Source organism: Aspergillus eucalypticola, assembly GCF_003184535.1.
Source record: "Aspergillus eucalypticola CBS 122712 chromosome Unknown BO83scaffold_8, whole genome shotgun sequence".
Lineage (NCBI taxonomy): Eukaryota > Fungi > Ascomycota > Eurotiomycetes > Eurotiales > Aspergillaceae > Aspergillus > Aspergillus eucalypticola.
The window spans coordinates 898,144-909,600 of record NW_020290282.1 but is presented as its reverse complement, the minus strand read 5'-3'; the positions used below and the strand labels follow the sequence as shown (position 1 = coordinate 909,600).

At 48.3% G+C, this 11,457-nt stretch overlaps 4 protein-coding genes across 4 annotated transcripts; 1 reads left to right on the top strand and 3 right to left on the bottom strand.

Annotated features, from left to right (window-relative positions):
• Nucleotides 1-225: 225 nt before the first annotated feature.
• BO83DRAFT_240084 (uncharacterized protein) lies at nucleotides 226-773 on the bottom strand. The gene has a single exon (XM_025526957.1). The coding sequence runs from the start codon at nucleotides 572-574 to the stop codon at nucleotides 275-277; it is 300 nt and encodes a 99-aa protein (XP_025389806.1). The 5' UTR covers nucleotides 575-773; the 3' UTR covers nucleotides 226-274.
• BO83DRAFT_240088 (CCR4-Not complex 3'-5'-exoribonuclease subunit Ccr4) lies at nucleotides 774-3,390 on the bottom strand. The gene is made up of 2 exons (XM_025526958.1): nucleotides 2,223-3,390; nucleotides 774-2,160 (listed from the first exon to the last, which is right to left on the bottom strand). Exons 1-2 carry the CDS (start codon nucleotides 3,283-3,285, stop codon nucleotides 974-976), a joined length of 2,250 nt encoding a protein of 749 aa, XP_025389805.1. The 5' UTR covers nucleotides 3,286-3,390; the 3' UTR covers nucleotides 774-973.
• A 1,647-nt stretch (nucleotides 3,391-5,037) lies between these two features.
• Nucleotides 5,038-5,372, bottom strand: BO83DRAFT_240077 (uncharacterized protein). The gene has a single exon (XM_025526956.1). The coding sequence runs from the start codon at nucleotides 5,303-5,305 to the stop codon at nucleotides 5,114-5,116; it is 192 nt and encodes a 63-aa protein (XP_025389804.1). The 5' UTR covers nucleotides 5,306-5,372; the 3' UTR covers nucleotides 5,038-5,113.
• Nucleotides 5,373-8,341: 2,969 nt separating this feature from the next.
• On the top strand, nucleotides 8,342-10,251 carry BO83DRAFT_377287 (class I SAM-dependent methyltransferase). Its single transcript, XM_025530952.1, has one exon. It carries the CDS (start codon nucleotides 8,670-8,672, stop codon nucleotides 9,867-9,869), a length of 1,200 nt encoding a protein of 399 aa, XP_025389803.1. The 5' UTR covers nucleotides 8,342-8,669; the 3' UTR covers nucleotides 9,870-10,251.
• Nucleotides 10,252-11,457: the final 1,206 nt, after the last annotated feature.

The window sequence follows — 11,457 nt, the reverse complement described above, 5'->3', positions numbered from 1 at the left end:
AGAGCATACACACATGCACTCACTGGAATACAATCTACGACTATAATGAATAGAAAGAGAAAACCCCCAGAAGTAAAAGAACTTAATAAGAGGACAATAACGAAACAAATAAGAACAGGCTTATTCAAATATACTAATAGCAAACGCACTACCCCAATTCCCGATTCCCCATACTAAACAACAACAAATGTCAAATCAACCACCCACTCTCCCTTTCTACATCAAAGAAGGTAAAAGAGAAAGATCAACGACCAACAAGCTCAGCTATAAAACGTCAAGCGATTTCCAAACCAAAGAAGCCCAAACCAACAGGCACATACGTGAAAGAAGACCGCCGACCAACCAGTAGTAGAAGTAGTAGTCGCCTAAGGATACAACGAGCACATACACACACACAGAGGTACAGATGAGAACCGATTCGCCCGCCTAAGTGCAAAATATTGAGATGAGATGAAGAAAGGTTAAGAAAGAGGAGAGAGAATCCGTTCGTGAGATTCAATCTACAACAAATGGAGAAAAGCATGTTGGAAAGTGAAGAGATAAAAGTATCGTCGTTAAGAAGAAGAAAAGGCATAATCAGATCCTAACACATACCAAAGCTGGGAGGAGGAACGACGTAGTAGTAGAAAGAGAGCGTGAGAGAGTGTGAGTGTGTGTTGCGTGAGATAAAGCAAAGCTGCTGCGCCGATGTGACTGACTACTTTCCAAAGATGATGCATGGATACGCAGAGTTCCATTTGAACGAGAGTCCGCTGGGCGACAGCAGTAAGCAGGAAGTAAACTCACAAGAATGGAAGGAAGAAAAGAAAAAAAGAAACAAAATGCAACAAGAGCATGATAGCGTGAGAAGAAAGAAAAGAAGTAAAAAGAGTTAACACCACAGACACGCGAAAGGCCCCCAAAGATTCCGAGATAACAAGATGAACCGGCTACACAAACACCAGTCTCGTAAGATTCAACATGCACCGTCCCTTCAATTCCGTTGCGGTCCAAAATCCGCTTCCACAACCTTTCCCTTTTTCCCTTTAACTGTAAACTCCGCAAATAATGCGACATGATCACTTGGAAAATGAAAATTGGGGAAACCGGGCACCTTCTGCAGATAGTCCTTGTCCACCTCCCCAAGTAACGCCGAGACATGAAGTGTGTTGGAAGTATACCAAATATAGTCAAGAATATCCTTGAAGTCCGGAGTATAGTTCGTGAAGCTCAGCTCGCCAATCGAGTTGTACGCCGACTTAAGCTTGAACGGGTGCGTCATACCGACCCGACTAAGGTTGCCGTAGAGCCTCTTCTCCAGGTCCGGATGGGACTCCGTGAGCCGGCCATGTGCGACCAAGTTGTACGCTGCCGACCCAGGCGCCGAGTTGAAATCACCGCACATGAAGAGCGGGATCTGATCACCACTGGCATACTCCACAGACGGCGCAGGTTCAGGTGGAGGAGTATCCGATTCACCTTCTGCTTCCGAGAAGCGGAACGCAGTCTTGTCGGTACACGGTGGGAATTTCGCGTACTTCTCGGAGAGCTTAGTGATCTCCTCCATCAAGATGGCGGTCTGAATCAACTTCACGTCCTTGAAAGCAGGATCCCAGTAGAGATGCGCGTTCACAACGATGAAGCGGGAGCCTGTCAGTCGGTTCTCTAGGAAGATGACAACCGCAATGTGATCCTTCTGCCAGAGTCTGTTGTAGATGTCATCTTGACCCTTGGCATCCGGTCGCCGCACTGCTGTTTGACCGAAGTTGATCATCTGCTTATCGAGAAGGATGAACTTGCTTCCCTTGAAGAAGGTGGCACAGCCATCGACCGACTTCGCTTCCTCCTCTTGCATACCCATAGCTCTACCTCTAGGCCAGTATACACCCTTGTAATCGTTATAAGCCAGCTGCTCCCGGAAAAATCCATTGTAACTGCCTTGATCGATTTCCTGCAGACAGATAATGTCCGAGTCGTGTGACCTCAGCTCGCTCAGGATAAGCTCGCGTCTGAATTCCCAAGAAAGAACACGGGACGGGGTATAACCGAAGTGACTCGGGGTTGCGGAAGAGTCGCAGAGGGCGTTGTGGGAAAGGACGGTAATTTTCTCGATAGAACTGTTGGAGGAGCTAGCGGTCTCATCCAGGATAATCCAATCTCTATCCGGGGGCGGAAGATGCACTTTTTGAAAACGAAGTTAGTATGAGGTGCATGGTGAGAGCTTTTGAGTCGTGAGCACATACCTGGCATTTCTTCCCTCAGATACCGGACTAGGGCCTTAGTTCCTTCCTTGATGATCTGAGACTTCAAGATATCATTCAAAGGGTTCCCTTCAATTCCCAACATCTCTAATCTATAAAGATAACCCATCTCGAACGGAAGCGTGCGAATATTGTTATCGAACAGGAGGAGCTGCTTCAAGCTTGTGAGCATACCGATCTCTTCGGGGAGCTCCGAAATATCATTGCTCGACAGATCCAAGTGGGTGAGCTTCCGCAATTGGCCAATCGCCGGAGGGAGCGTCTTCAACTTGTTGTGATTGAGGTACAATTTCTCGAGGAAAGTATAGTGGAACAAAGATGTCGCAAGCGCGCGGAGACCCTGTCCGCCGAAATCAAGAGCATGCCAGCCTTGCCGAGGAGCAGGCTTGGACTTCACCATGCCATTGCGATCGCCGCTCCCATTCTCTTGTTGCTCAGGCTGACTGGGCGCAATCTGGATACCCTTGGTTTGCTGTGCGACGGTGCGGGCGTAATAATGCGGGGAGCTTGCCTGCCGTGACTCCGCAGCCAACTGAAGTTGCTGCTGCCAATGTTCGTTCATGGTCTCGTCAATATCTTCGTCCACGTTAACATGAGCGCCATTCTGGAGGGGGCCGGGAGTGAAGTGCGGAGTGGCGGCAGCCAATGCCCCACTGGAGAAGTTGTGCTGGTGATTGATGCTATGAGAAGCTTGGTTGTGATGGGCATGGTGATGGGCCTGCTGTGCGGGGTGGGGGTGATGGCTCTGCGATTGGAACTTGGGGATCTGCATGCCAAATCGCTGGTGGGCCTGGCCGCCATTCATCATGACATGCTGCCCTTGGTGGGTTTGTGTATACATCGTAAAAGGATTCAAGGCAGCAGCTTGGTTGATCGGAGGTGAACGTGAGGGAGAAGGAGTGTCGTGACTAAATTTTAGTCTTCCAGTGGGGGAGTTTGTCCCGTTGCGTACGAGATGACGTTGGTGAGAGTGCTGTTGCGGTTGTGTTTGGAAGAAGAACTGCCCGGCCCCAGGCTGCTGGAACCTGTAGGTACCATCTGCCATTTAACGTGGCAGACGAGACCGTAGGTCGATCGGTTGAATGTTCCTAGGGTAGGTTGAGGCTGGCAGGGTTGGGTTCGGGGAGGCGGCGGTGGCAGGAGAGAGAGGAGTCGGGGATCGGATGCGTTCTCTCCTTCTCTTCAACATGGGGTCCTGAAGCGGAACCACCCCAATCTAAGGATAGGCTGGAGTCACAACCGCAGCAATTTCGCCAATGCTGGTTGCACACGGTTTCGAGATGCAGTCCTGGGGAGGTCGAGATCGGGAAAGCGATCGAGGGTTGAACGATACGGCGGGCGTCGGGCGACCGAGACACAAGAGGACGGACGACGAAAGTCTGTTGAGAATCCTGGGAAAAAGGTCAGGTTGGACTCTCAGAGACAAGCTCGCTGGAGGAGAGTGAACAATGCGCACTTGAAAATAGGTCTGAAGACGTAGCAAAGGCGCCGGCAGCTTGTTGGGATGAGACACAGTCGCCTTGACGCTGCGAAGTGGTTTGCATCGAAGGCGGGAGGTCGCCGGTGTCACGTGATGTCACATCCGGCGGGCCTGATTCGCCGCCAATGGCAAAGCCAAGACCAAGACCAGCCTTGACAAGCACACCTCCAGACTTAGGTCTTCTTCCCTGAACAAGGATATCTCCCTAACGAGCAGAGGATGCCTTGGAAGTCAATATCCGACGTTTCTACAGGTTATCAATCCTTGACTCACCAAGTGAGCATCGCTACCCTATTAACCTCCCCCAGGAGAACGGCAACCGGACAAGATCTCAGCATCGGTCCTTCACGGCCCCATATTCCCAATTATTGAGGGGACTAGGCGATCCGCGGGGGTCACTGCACAAGTAAGGAGGTCCCTCAGCAGTCAACAGCCCACACGCATTCAGAAGTATCGAAGATATGCTACATCTTACTTTTTGCATGAAGCATATCCGACTAAGACAGCGTCTACATTTTTCTTCAAAATCACAATTGTCACTACTATATCACCCTACAATGACTTCCACAGGCCATGAAGGAACTTGCCTCACTATCTTATCTATATTAAACTGGCCATATCGCCTGTGCCAACACGCTCCCGTGACCCTATGACGGAGCCCATATCAAGACCACACATTCCTTGCACTGACACCACAGTGGCTCACTCGCTCGGTTGCTTCCGATAGGCAATGCAAGAAATATTTAGGAGGGCTATATGTTACTATTATGCTATATAGCACCCCTTTATTGCTTTCGGTCACTGACCACTTGGCACTATCTAACTAATCGAGCAAGGTCCCAACTAACTCTGGACACATTTCAGCTAATTGTTGGGTGAGCGCAAAAGGGGCCCATGTTTCCAGAACGGTCTGAAGCGTTCTTCTCAGTTCTTTGTAAACCCGAACCCCCTGGTAGACGAGCATCCATCCCCTTGCAACCCAAAATGATGCCAAATCCATGTGTCTCACGTGAAAAATACGAGGTCGTGGGATACTTAAGGTGTCTTGGTAGGTAATGATCCTCGTATAAGCCCCCAGCCAAGCAGTGTCTCAGCAACCCCAGGACGTGCTCTGAGCATTATTCATTTAGACTACCTAAAAAATCCAAATGTTGCCTAATTTCTGCGAATAAACGCTCATCGTCGAAAAACGGGTAGATATGTGTCACTGGAAGTAAAATTCATACACAAATTGCCACTTGTACATTTTGTACCCCATATGTAGTACCAGTCATCAAGGCCACAGCAAACCCCCTTTCTGGGGACAAAGCAGGATTTCCAAGTGAACTCAAAAAATAATATACCGCATTCAAACTGCGACCAGCTTCGACTGTTATGCAGCAAGCCCTGTCTGTCAAGAATAATGACAAGCAGTAACCGTTAGCAAACAAAACCTTCTCCTTGCTGTGGAACCCCAGGTGCAGCAGGAATGCATAGAAACATGCCAGCCACACATACACCTGCCACATACCTGCACGCCGGACTCGTTCTCCGAGGCCAATGAATGCCTATGGCATCTATTTGCGACAGATGATGAAATACTCATCCCTTGCAATGTTTCAGTTGGTTCCGAATCTCCGACATGTAATGCCCTTGAGGATAATAATTGATGATAGTACTCCTCACTCACCATAAGTATTAAGCGCTCAAGCATCAGTTACATTTGTTAACTAAGTAGTTAGTAAGATTTTGAGGATTAATCAATCCATTCATCATTGCTTGGCCTCCGTATGCCAAGGACTAAACTTTACATTTTCACTCAGTACTCCATGATTCTTCTATTAAGTTTGCTCAAAGCAAAGCAGCTTGGCTTGCGATCAACGTAAGCTCGGGAGATCATGGTGACTAGTATCCATGGAGGGTATGGCACTGACCTGAGATACATATGTAGTAGTCTCGTTTAGCCTAGTATACTCACTAGTGAAATCGTGTTCAAGTTTATCTACTATTAGTGTAGTTGCACTGCTATTCTAGCTAACCTCATATCGTCACCCTTCGTCATGGAATTCATGTGAAAGTTTCATAAAAGTAGCAGTCCACAGGCGCCTGGATGACATTTTTAATTAATCAGTAGAACTGATTTGCTTACGAAGGGATCACTATGTAGTTAGGGTAAGTAGGGTGATTGTAATATAACCAAGTCGCTGGGTAACTATGTCCGAACTATAAGTGCAGTGTGTGAAACAGCATGCACGAGGATGTAAATGTTACACATTAGGCTTTCCGGCAGTAGTACAGCAGTCTGTACGAATACTGAAGCATGTGTACAACTCAAGGCAGCAGGGAACAGACTTCAAGAGATCTAATCACATCATTCAATGCTGACAGCTGTAGGGAGTTTACTACGGTAGTTTCCACCCCCACCAGCATTCCAAAACCAGCTCATTATCAGAAACCTCCGACTGGCGGAATAAGAACCGATGTTACAGATTCTGACACCTTAGTAGTTGCAAAATATGACAATCCATAAGCTGACAGCATCACCACGACGACTTGAAAAGAAACCTGTAACAGTCCATCGACAAAAGGGGAAAGAGAAAAGGGGGGACAGGGAGGGGGGGTGGAGGAGAAGAGATTGGCGCCTAGAAAGAAGAAAACCACCAGAAGGACTACCGAAAAAGCCCAGACAGACCTGAGCTCGGAAAGAATGCCTAAGTAGTCAATTACTTAGTGAGAATAATGGATAGTGGTGAAAAGAGCAAATCCCTGACAGGGCAACAAGTGACCCGTGCAAGCACGTGTCTTTTCAGGTTGAAAAGTGGCCCCGGCATGCATAATCATCCTGGGTGGCCGGCGGAGCGTTGCGGCCGCCGTGGGCCAAAATCCAACCAACAACAATTGGATTATTATTTGTTTTCTCCATTGTAACTAAACAGTAAGTACTAGTAGTGGTTACTAAATAATTATCTGTCCTTGGGCTTCGGGTTGGTGGTTCATGTATGTATATTCTCCCCTTCAAATGTCTGTCAGGTGGAAAAAGAAAGGATTATTCCAGCCAACAGATACTTGCTTGGTCGGGGGAATTGATCCTGGTAGGATGGAACAGGATCTGGCCTTCGTTAACAAATTTGTTACGATGCACTTTACCCGTTTGTTATTCTTCTTCCGAGATCCATCGAATTAGAGTAGTTAGGGTTGGTCAGGATGGAAAATCAACGAGTTGAGTGGTCGCGTCGGCAGCGCCATCGTTACTACAAATCACTGCTAGGATTCTTCAGTCCCACACGGCTACCCATATTTGTTCGTTAATATTGTTAAAATTATCAAGTCGCTAACGCCAAAACAATCATGATGTCAAAGAGTCAGTCGCTAATAGCCTAAGAGGAAGCCTGAGACTAGGCTAGACGGGTCCTAGAATCTTTCCGTCTCCCTAAAGGGGGCAAAAAAAACAAAAATAAGAAAAAGGTAGTTATAACTATTTCTTTTTGATTAATAATTCGATATGTTAATATCTGATTTGACTTTTCTTGATCAACAACTGCTTCCTTCTCCGCCCCTTAGTCTAACGGACGGATTCCGTCAGAAAGGCAATTTTTCTGCCTTGTGTCATCAGGAGACTTGAGGTGACCCATCTAGGAAGCTCAGCAAGTCAGCAGCATCTGCCGCGGTTCTTCCAGTTCCGTGGGATGTCGGCATGTCCGGGCAGGGCTCTATGTGGGCTGGCCTGTGGATTCGGGCGTCAGAACTTGAGTGGGTGACCCGTGAACTTGGGTAAGGGATGAAGCAGGGTACTTCGCAGTGGACGTGCCCAGTTTCATCATTACTCCGGCTATCGTTATCAGTCCTTCTTTTTTGTTAGCAGCTCAGTCGGCCAGATTTGGTTTCACAACAAGAACCACGGATGGCATTTCCTCCGCTGTAACCTTGATTCTTGTTTGGACCATTGAACTTATTCAGTTCCAGACAAGGGGCCCAGTTTTGGGCGGTTCACAGATAGCCGAGACCACTCGAAACGGATCTGGAATACGGATTCAGCTCACCTTCACCCGGTAGCCTCTGCGCATGTACGGATTCTGATTCTGCATAAGAGAGATCAGATGGCACCGGGCGGAACAGTGAACGCAAATAATCGAACCAATAACCCGTAGCTCGGGCTGTTGATCTTGGATGCAGCTGCAGGAGAAAACAACAGTCATTGGTATCAGATCAGTAGGGCTTATGCGGGCGGGTTGGTTAGTATTTGTGTTTGGTTTGAGGAGGAGCATACTTGTAGTGGTGGTGGGAGCTTTTCCGCCACCACCAAGCGGGCGCATTCGTTCAGCTCCATCGTCCGGGGCCTTTCGGCAGATACCTTTTGTACCGGGCGCCGACTTTGAGTAGTGAAAAATCATACTAGAAAAGTAAATAAAAGTGACAGATTAAGTTATGTATAGTATCTATGGAGCGAATCCACCCAAAACGAGGATGTGAAATCGCTCAGTTCGGGGAGGTCGCCGTCCGGAATCCCGCCAGAAGATTAGTGGCAGAAAGTAGTAAAGGCAGTCGCAGTCATAGTGGAGTGGCCCTAAGGGGGGTTCATTTAATCGAGCCGGTGCGATTTCGTTTTCGGTCACGATGTGGTTTTTGCCCCCCTCCATCGTCCTCTCCCTCTCTCCTCATTATTATTCCTCATTCCTCCTCCTCCTCCTCCTCTTCTTCTCCCCGTTCTCGCTTCCCATGAGTCGAGGCCGCCTGGAACTGTATCCCGACTGCCTCACTTTCGCTTCCCTCCTCTCCCCGCCCCCTCCGACTAGCGTTTGTTTCACTTCGCCTCCCACGCTCTTTCCCTTCCCCATTACATTACCATGTCCATATTAATCGCGTCTCTGCCCCGTCCGTGATCGATCTGCGTCGCCATTGTCGTATGCAAGCATGCAAATCGTTGTTGCTAGCTGTACCAGATCGATGACAACCCAATCTTCGCTGCCAAAATGGATATGATGTCAAACGGGCCTGCGACTTTTGCGCCTGCCGCAACTTCAGGCTCCGATCTCCATTCGACTACCAGTTCGACCGGCCCAACCCTCGCTGCGACATCCACCTCTTCTTTAACCTCCGTCAATGACTACTCCAACTTTCCCCTGATCCGCCAGGGCGATCGCACATATCTTAGAGACCCCGAAAATAACTACCCTCTCCCCTGCGATCTTCAGGAGATCCATCGTCAGACCCTGCGCTCGCTCATGCTCATGCGCGTGTTCGGGGGTCCATTTTGCAACCCCCACCTCGCCGACCGATCCCCAAAGCGGGTTTTGGAAATCGCATGTGGTTCAGGCCTCTGGTCCAGTATGAGCCATGAATATTTCACTCGACGCGGCCACCGCAACGTATCTTTCCACGGTATCGACATCGTCTCCGTCGCCCCCGATCTGCGCAAGAAAGGTGTCCACTGGCAATTTCGAAGGCACGACCTTCGGAAGCCCCGCCTGCCTTTCCCCGACGACTATTTCGACTTTGTCTTCATTAAGGACGCAGGAATGTGTCCAGCTAGTCCGGCGCTGCAAGCATCTGGGTTAAGCGAGCCACTGAGGGTGCTCAAATCCGGCGGAATTCTGGAAATCTGGGACTCTGACTGGGTCTTTCGATCCTTGCTTCCCAATCCCGCACCCGCTCGCAAATTGGCGTCAAGGGAACAAGAGACGGCCGATGCGACTGCGACTTACACCTTTTCTTCCGCAACTCCGTTCACACGAGTTCAGAACAAGTTCCTCCAGGACTATAACTCTTGGGTCGAAAAGGCCTTTGACCGACGCAAATTGACAGCCTTGCCGTGTGCGACAATTGGTTTGTCTTTCAACTCAGAAGTCGATGTACTAGAGAACGTTGATAGTCGCCGCATCGCTATCCCGCTAGGCGAACTACGGTGGGAACGTGAAGGTCATGGGAAGGATCCGGTCGGCGCGTCACGCAGACAGTTGACCGCAGATCAATTGTCCATCCGGCGCACGGCCCTTTTGACCGTAGTCCAGATGATTGAGGGCATGGAGCATATCCTCATGGAAGCTAGCGGTAAGACCAGAGATGAATGGGACAGGTGGTGGGCTGCCATGATTGCCGATCTGTTCCAGAAGGGAAGCCTCGCGAATGGGGAGTGCTTGGAAGTAAGCGCTTGGTGGGGACGAAAGAAATGAACCGTCTTTCAGTAAAGAGGATACAAGCTCAATTGCCGATATTCTGGCGAACGCGGGAAAGAAAAAAAAAAAAAGAAAGACACGGAAAGCGTCGTGACCATTGGTCTCTCTCATATTGGTGATACCCCACTTTTTCTCCTTACAGTTTTCGCATATATATATTCCTTGGTGTAATATTCTTGAGAACGTGTTAACAAGGCTCCATGGTATTTTGAACGGCCGGGATCATTTAATTTTCATAGCGCTGTTTCAAGGTGCGATATCGCTTCAGATAGTACCTGGGCGCTTTTGGTCAGCATTGGTGCTGACATTGTCGAGCCTGATTTATCTCGATAATTATGAGACGATGAGGATTCGGATGGACATGGTTGATAGGCAGAATTAATTATAGATGAACTAGTATCAAGCCTTGCGGGCCTGGGCCTTGGACTTTCACATGCTTCACCGTTTGTAGATAAGGAATTGCAGGCAGTCTGGCGCCGACGTGATTCCGGTAAGGGAGGGGCACAAGGTATTGGAACTCACAAGGCTTCGATTTCTGTAGAATAGAACCAATGATCAGCTCAGTTTCAATATCCTGGCAAACAATAGAAAGATTTGTTAAACGTACCCTTCTTGACAAATTCCGCCCTAGCAATACCTTTTCGGATCTGTTCCTCATTATCCAGATGCGCTTGGCTGGAAAACGCTTTATGTAACCTGTTCCGATAATATTCGTAGCCTAGGGGATAATTGCGACCAAGGAAGAGCAGCTCTATCGATGGCGTGGAGTCAGCTTGCTGGCTGCGAGACATTCGATACTGAGAAGAAATGACTGGAAGATGGGTCAAGTCGGGGTGATGCACATACCCTTGTATATATGTATGACCTGCGCGCGAAGTTCTGGATTCGTCATATTGGATGGTGTTGCCAGTCGATGGAATAGGGGGCCAGGACTCGCCGAAGGAGATGGGAATGTGGAGGAGGAAGACGTTGTTTGTCTCTCAGCTCTAGGAAGAAGTTAGCCGGAACACAACTAACTACCGGTGACGTCGCATGGGCGGAATCCTTACTTGTTGCCTCGGAGGGGTAACCATCCAGTAAGCACTAATTATACTGGCTATTGTATAGGCCGGTAATTTATGATGATAGGATTAGACAAATGGCTTTCTTTAAATGAACGTTGAAGTGACAATGTATCTTTCGAAACCTTGGTGCTTATTAGTATTTGATGATTGTAATGGGTGGAGATATATCCGAGTGTCTTCGGTTCCCCGAGAAATGTTTTGAATTATGACGTTAAATTTGCGCAGTGTCTGGTACAATACATCTTCATCGACTGCACTGGTTAGTTATGCTGGTTAATAGGAGGATGCATGAAATACTGAAGCATATCTATACAATTTTGAACACATAGGTTGCTGAGCGATCATCTTGGAGATTCTTCAAATGTATATATTCTAGTTATAAGCCTCAATCAATCCATGCCCGAAGCTGAAACAACTACTAGTAGCATGATGGTAATCAGTAACGCCTGAATATTGTAAATACTAAGCATTGTATACAGACCATCACAAATCAAGTATCGGATCTCACCATAGGGCTTATT

Bases quoted from the DNA above. Each gene is read 5' to 3' on its own strand.
- BO83DRAFT_377287 (XM_025530952.1), top strand. From the start codon at position 8,670: ATGGATATGATGTCAAACGGGCCTGCGACTTTTGCGCCTGCCGCAACT.
- BO83DRAFT_240077 (XM_025526956.1), bottom strand. From the start codon at position 5,305: ATGAGTATTTCATCATCTGTCGCAAATAGATGCCATAGGCATTCATTG.
- BO83DRAFT_240088 (XM_025526958.1), bottom strand. From the start codon at position 3,285: ATGGCAGATGGTACCTACAGGTTCCAGCAGCCTGGGGCCGGGCAGTTC. The intron at 2,161-2,222 runs GTATGTGCTCAC...GTTTTCAAAAAG, and splicing joins TCTGAGGGAAGAAATGCCAG to TGCATCTTCCGCCCCCGGAT.
- BO83DRAFT_240084 (XM_025526957.1), bottom strand. From the start codon at position 574: ATGCCTTTTCTTCTTCTTAACGACGATACTTTTATCTCTTCACTTTCC.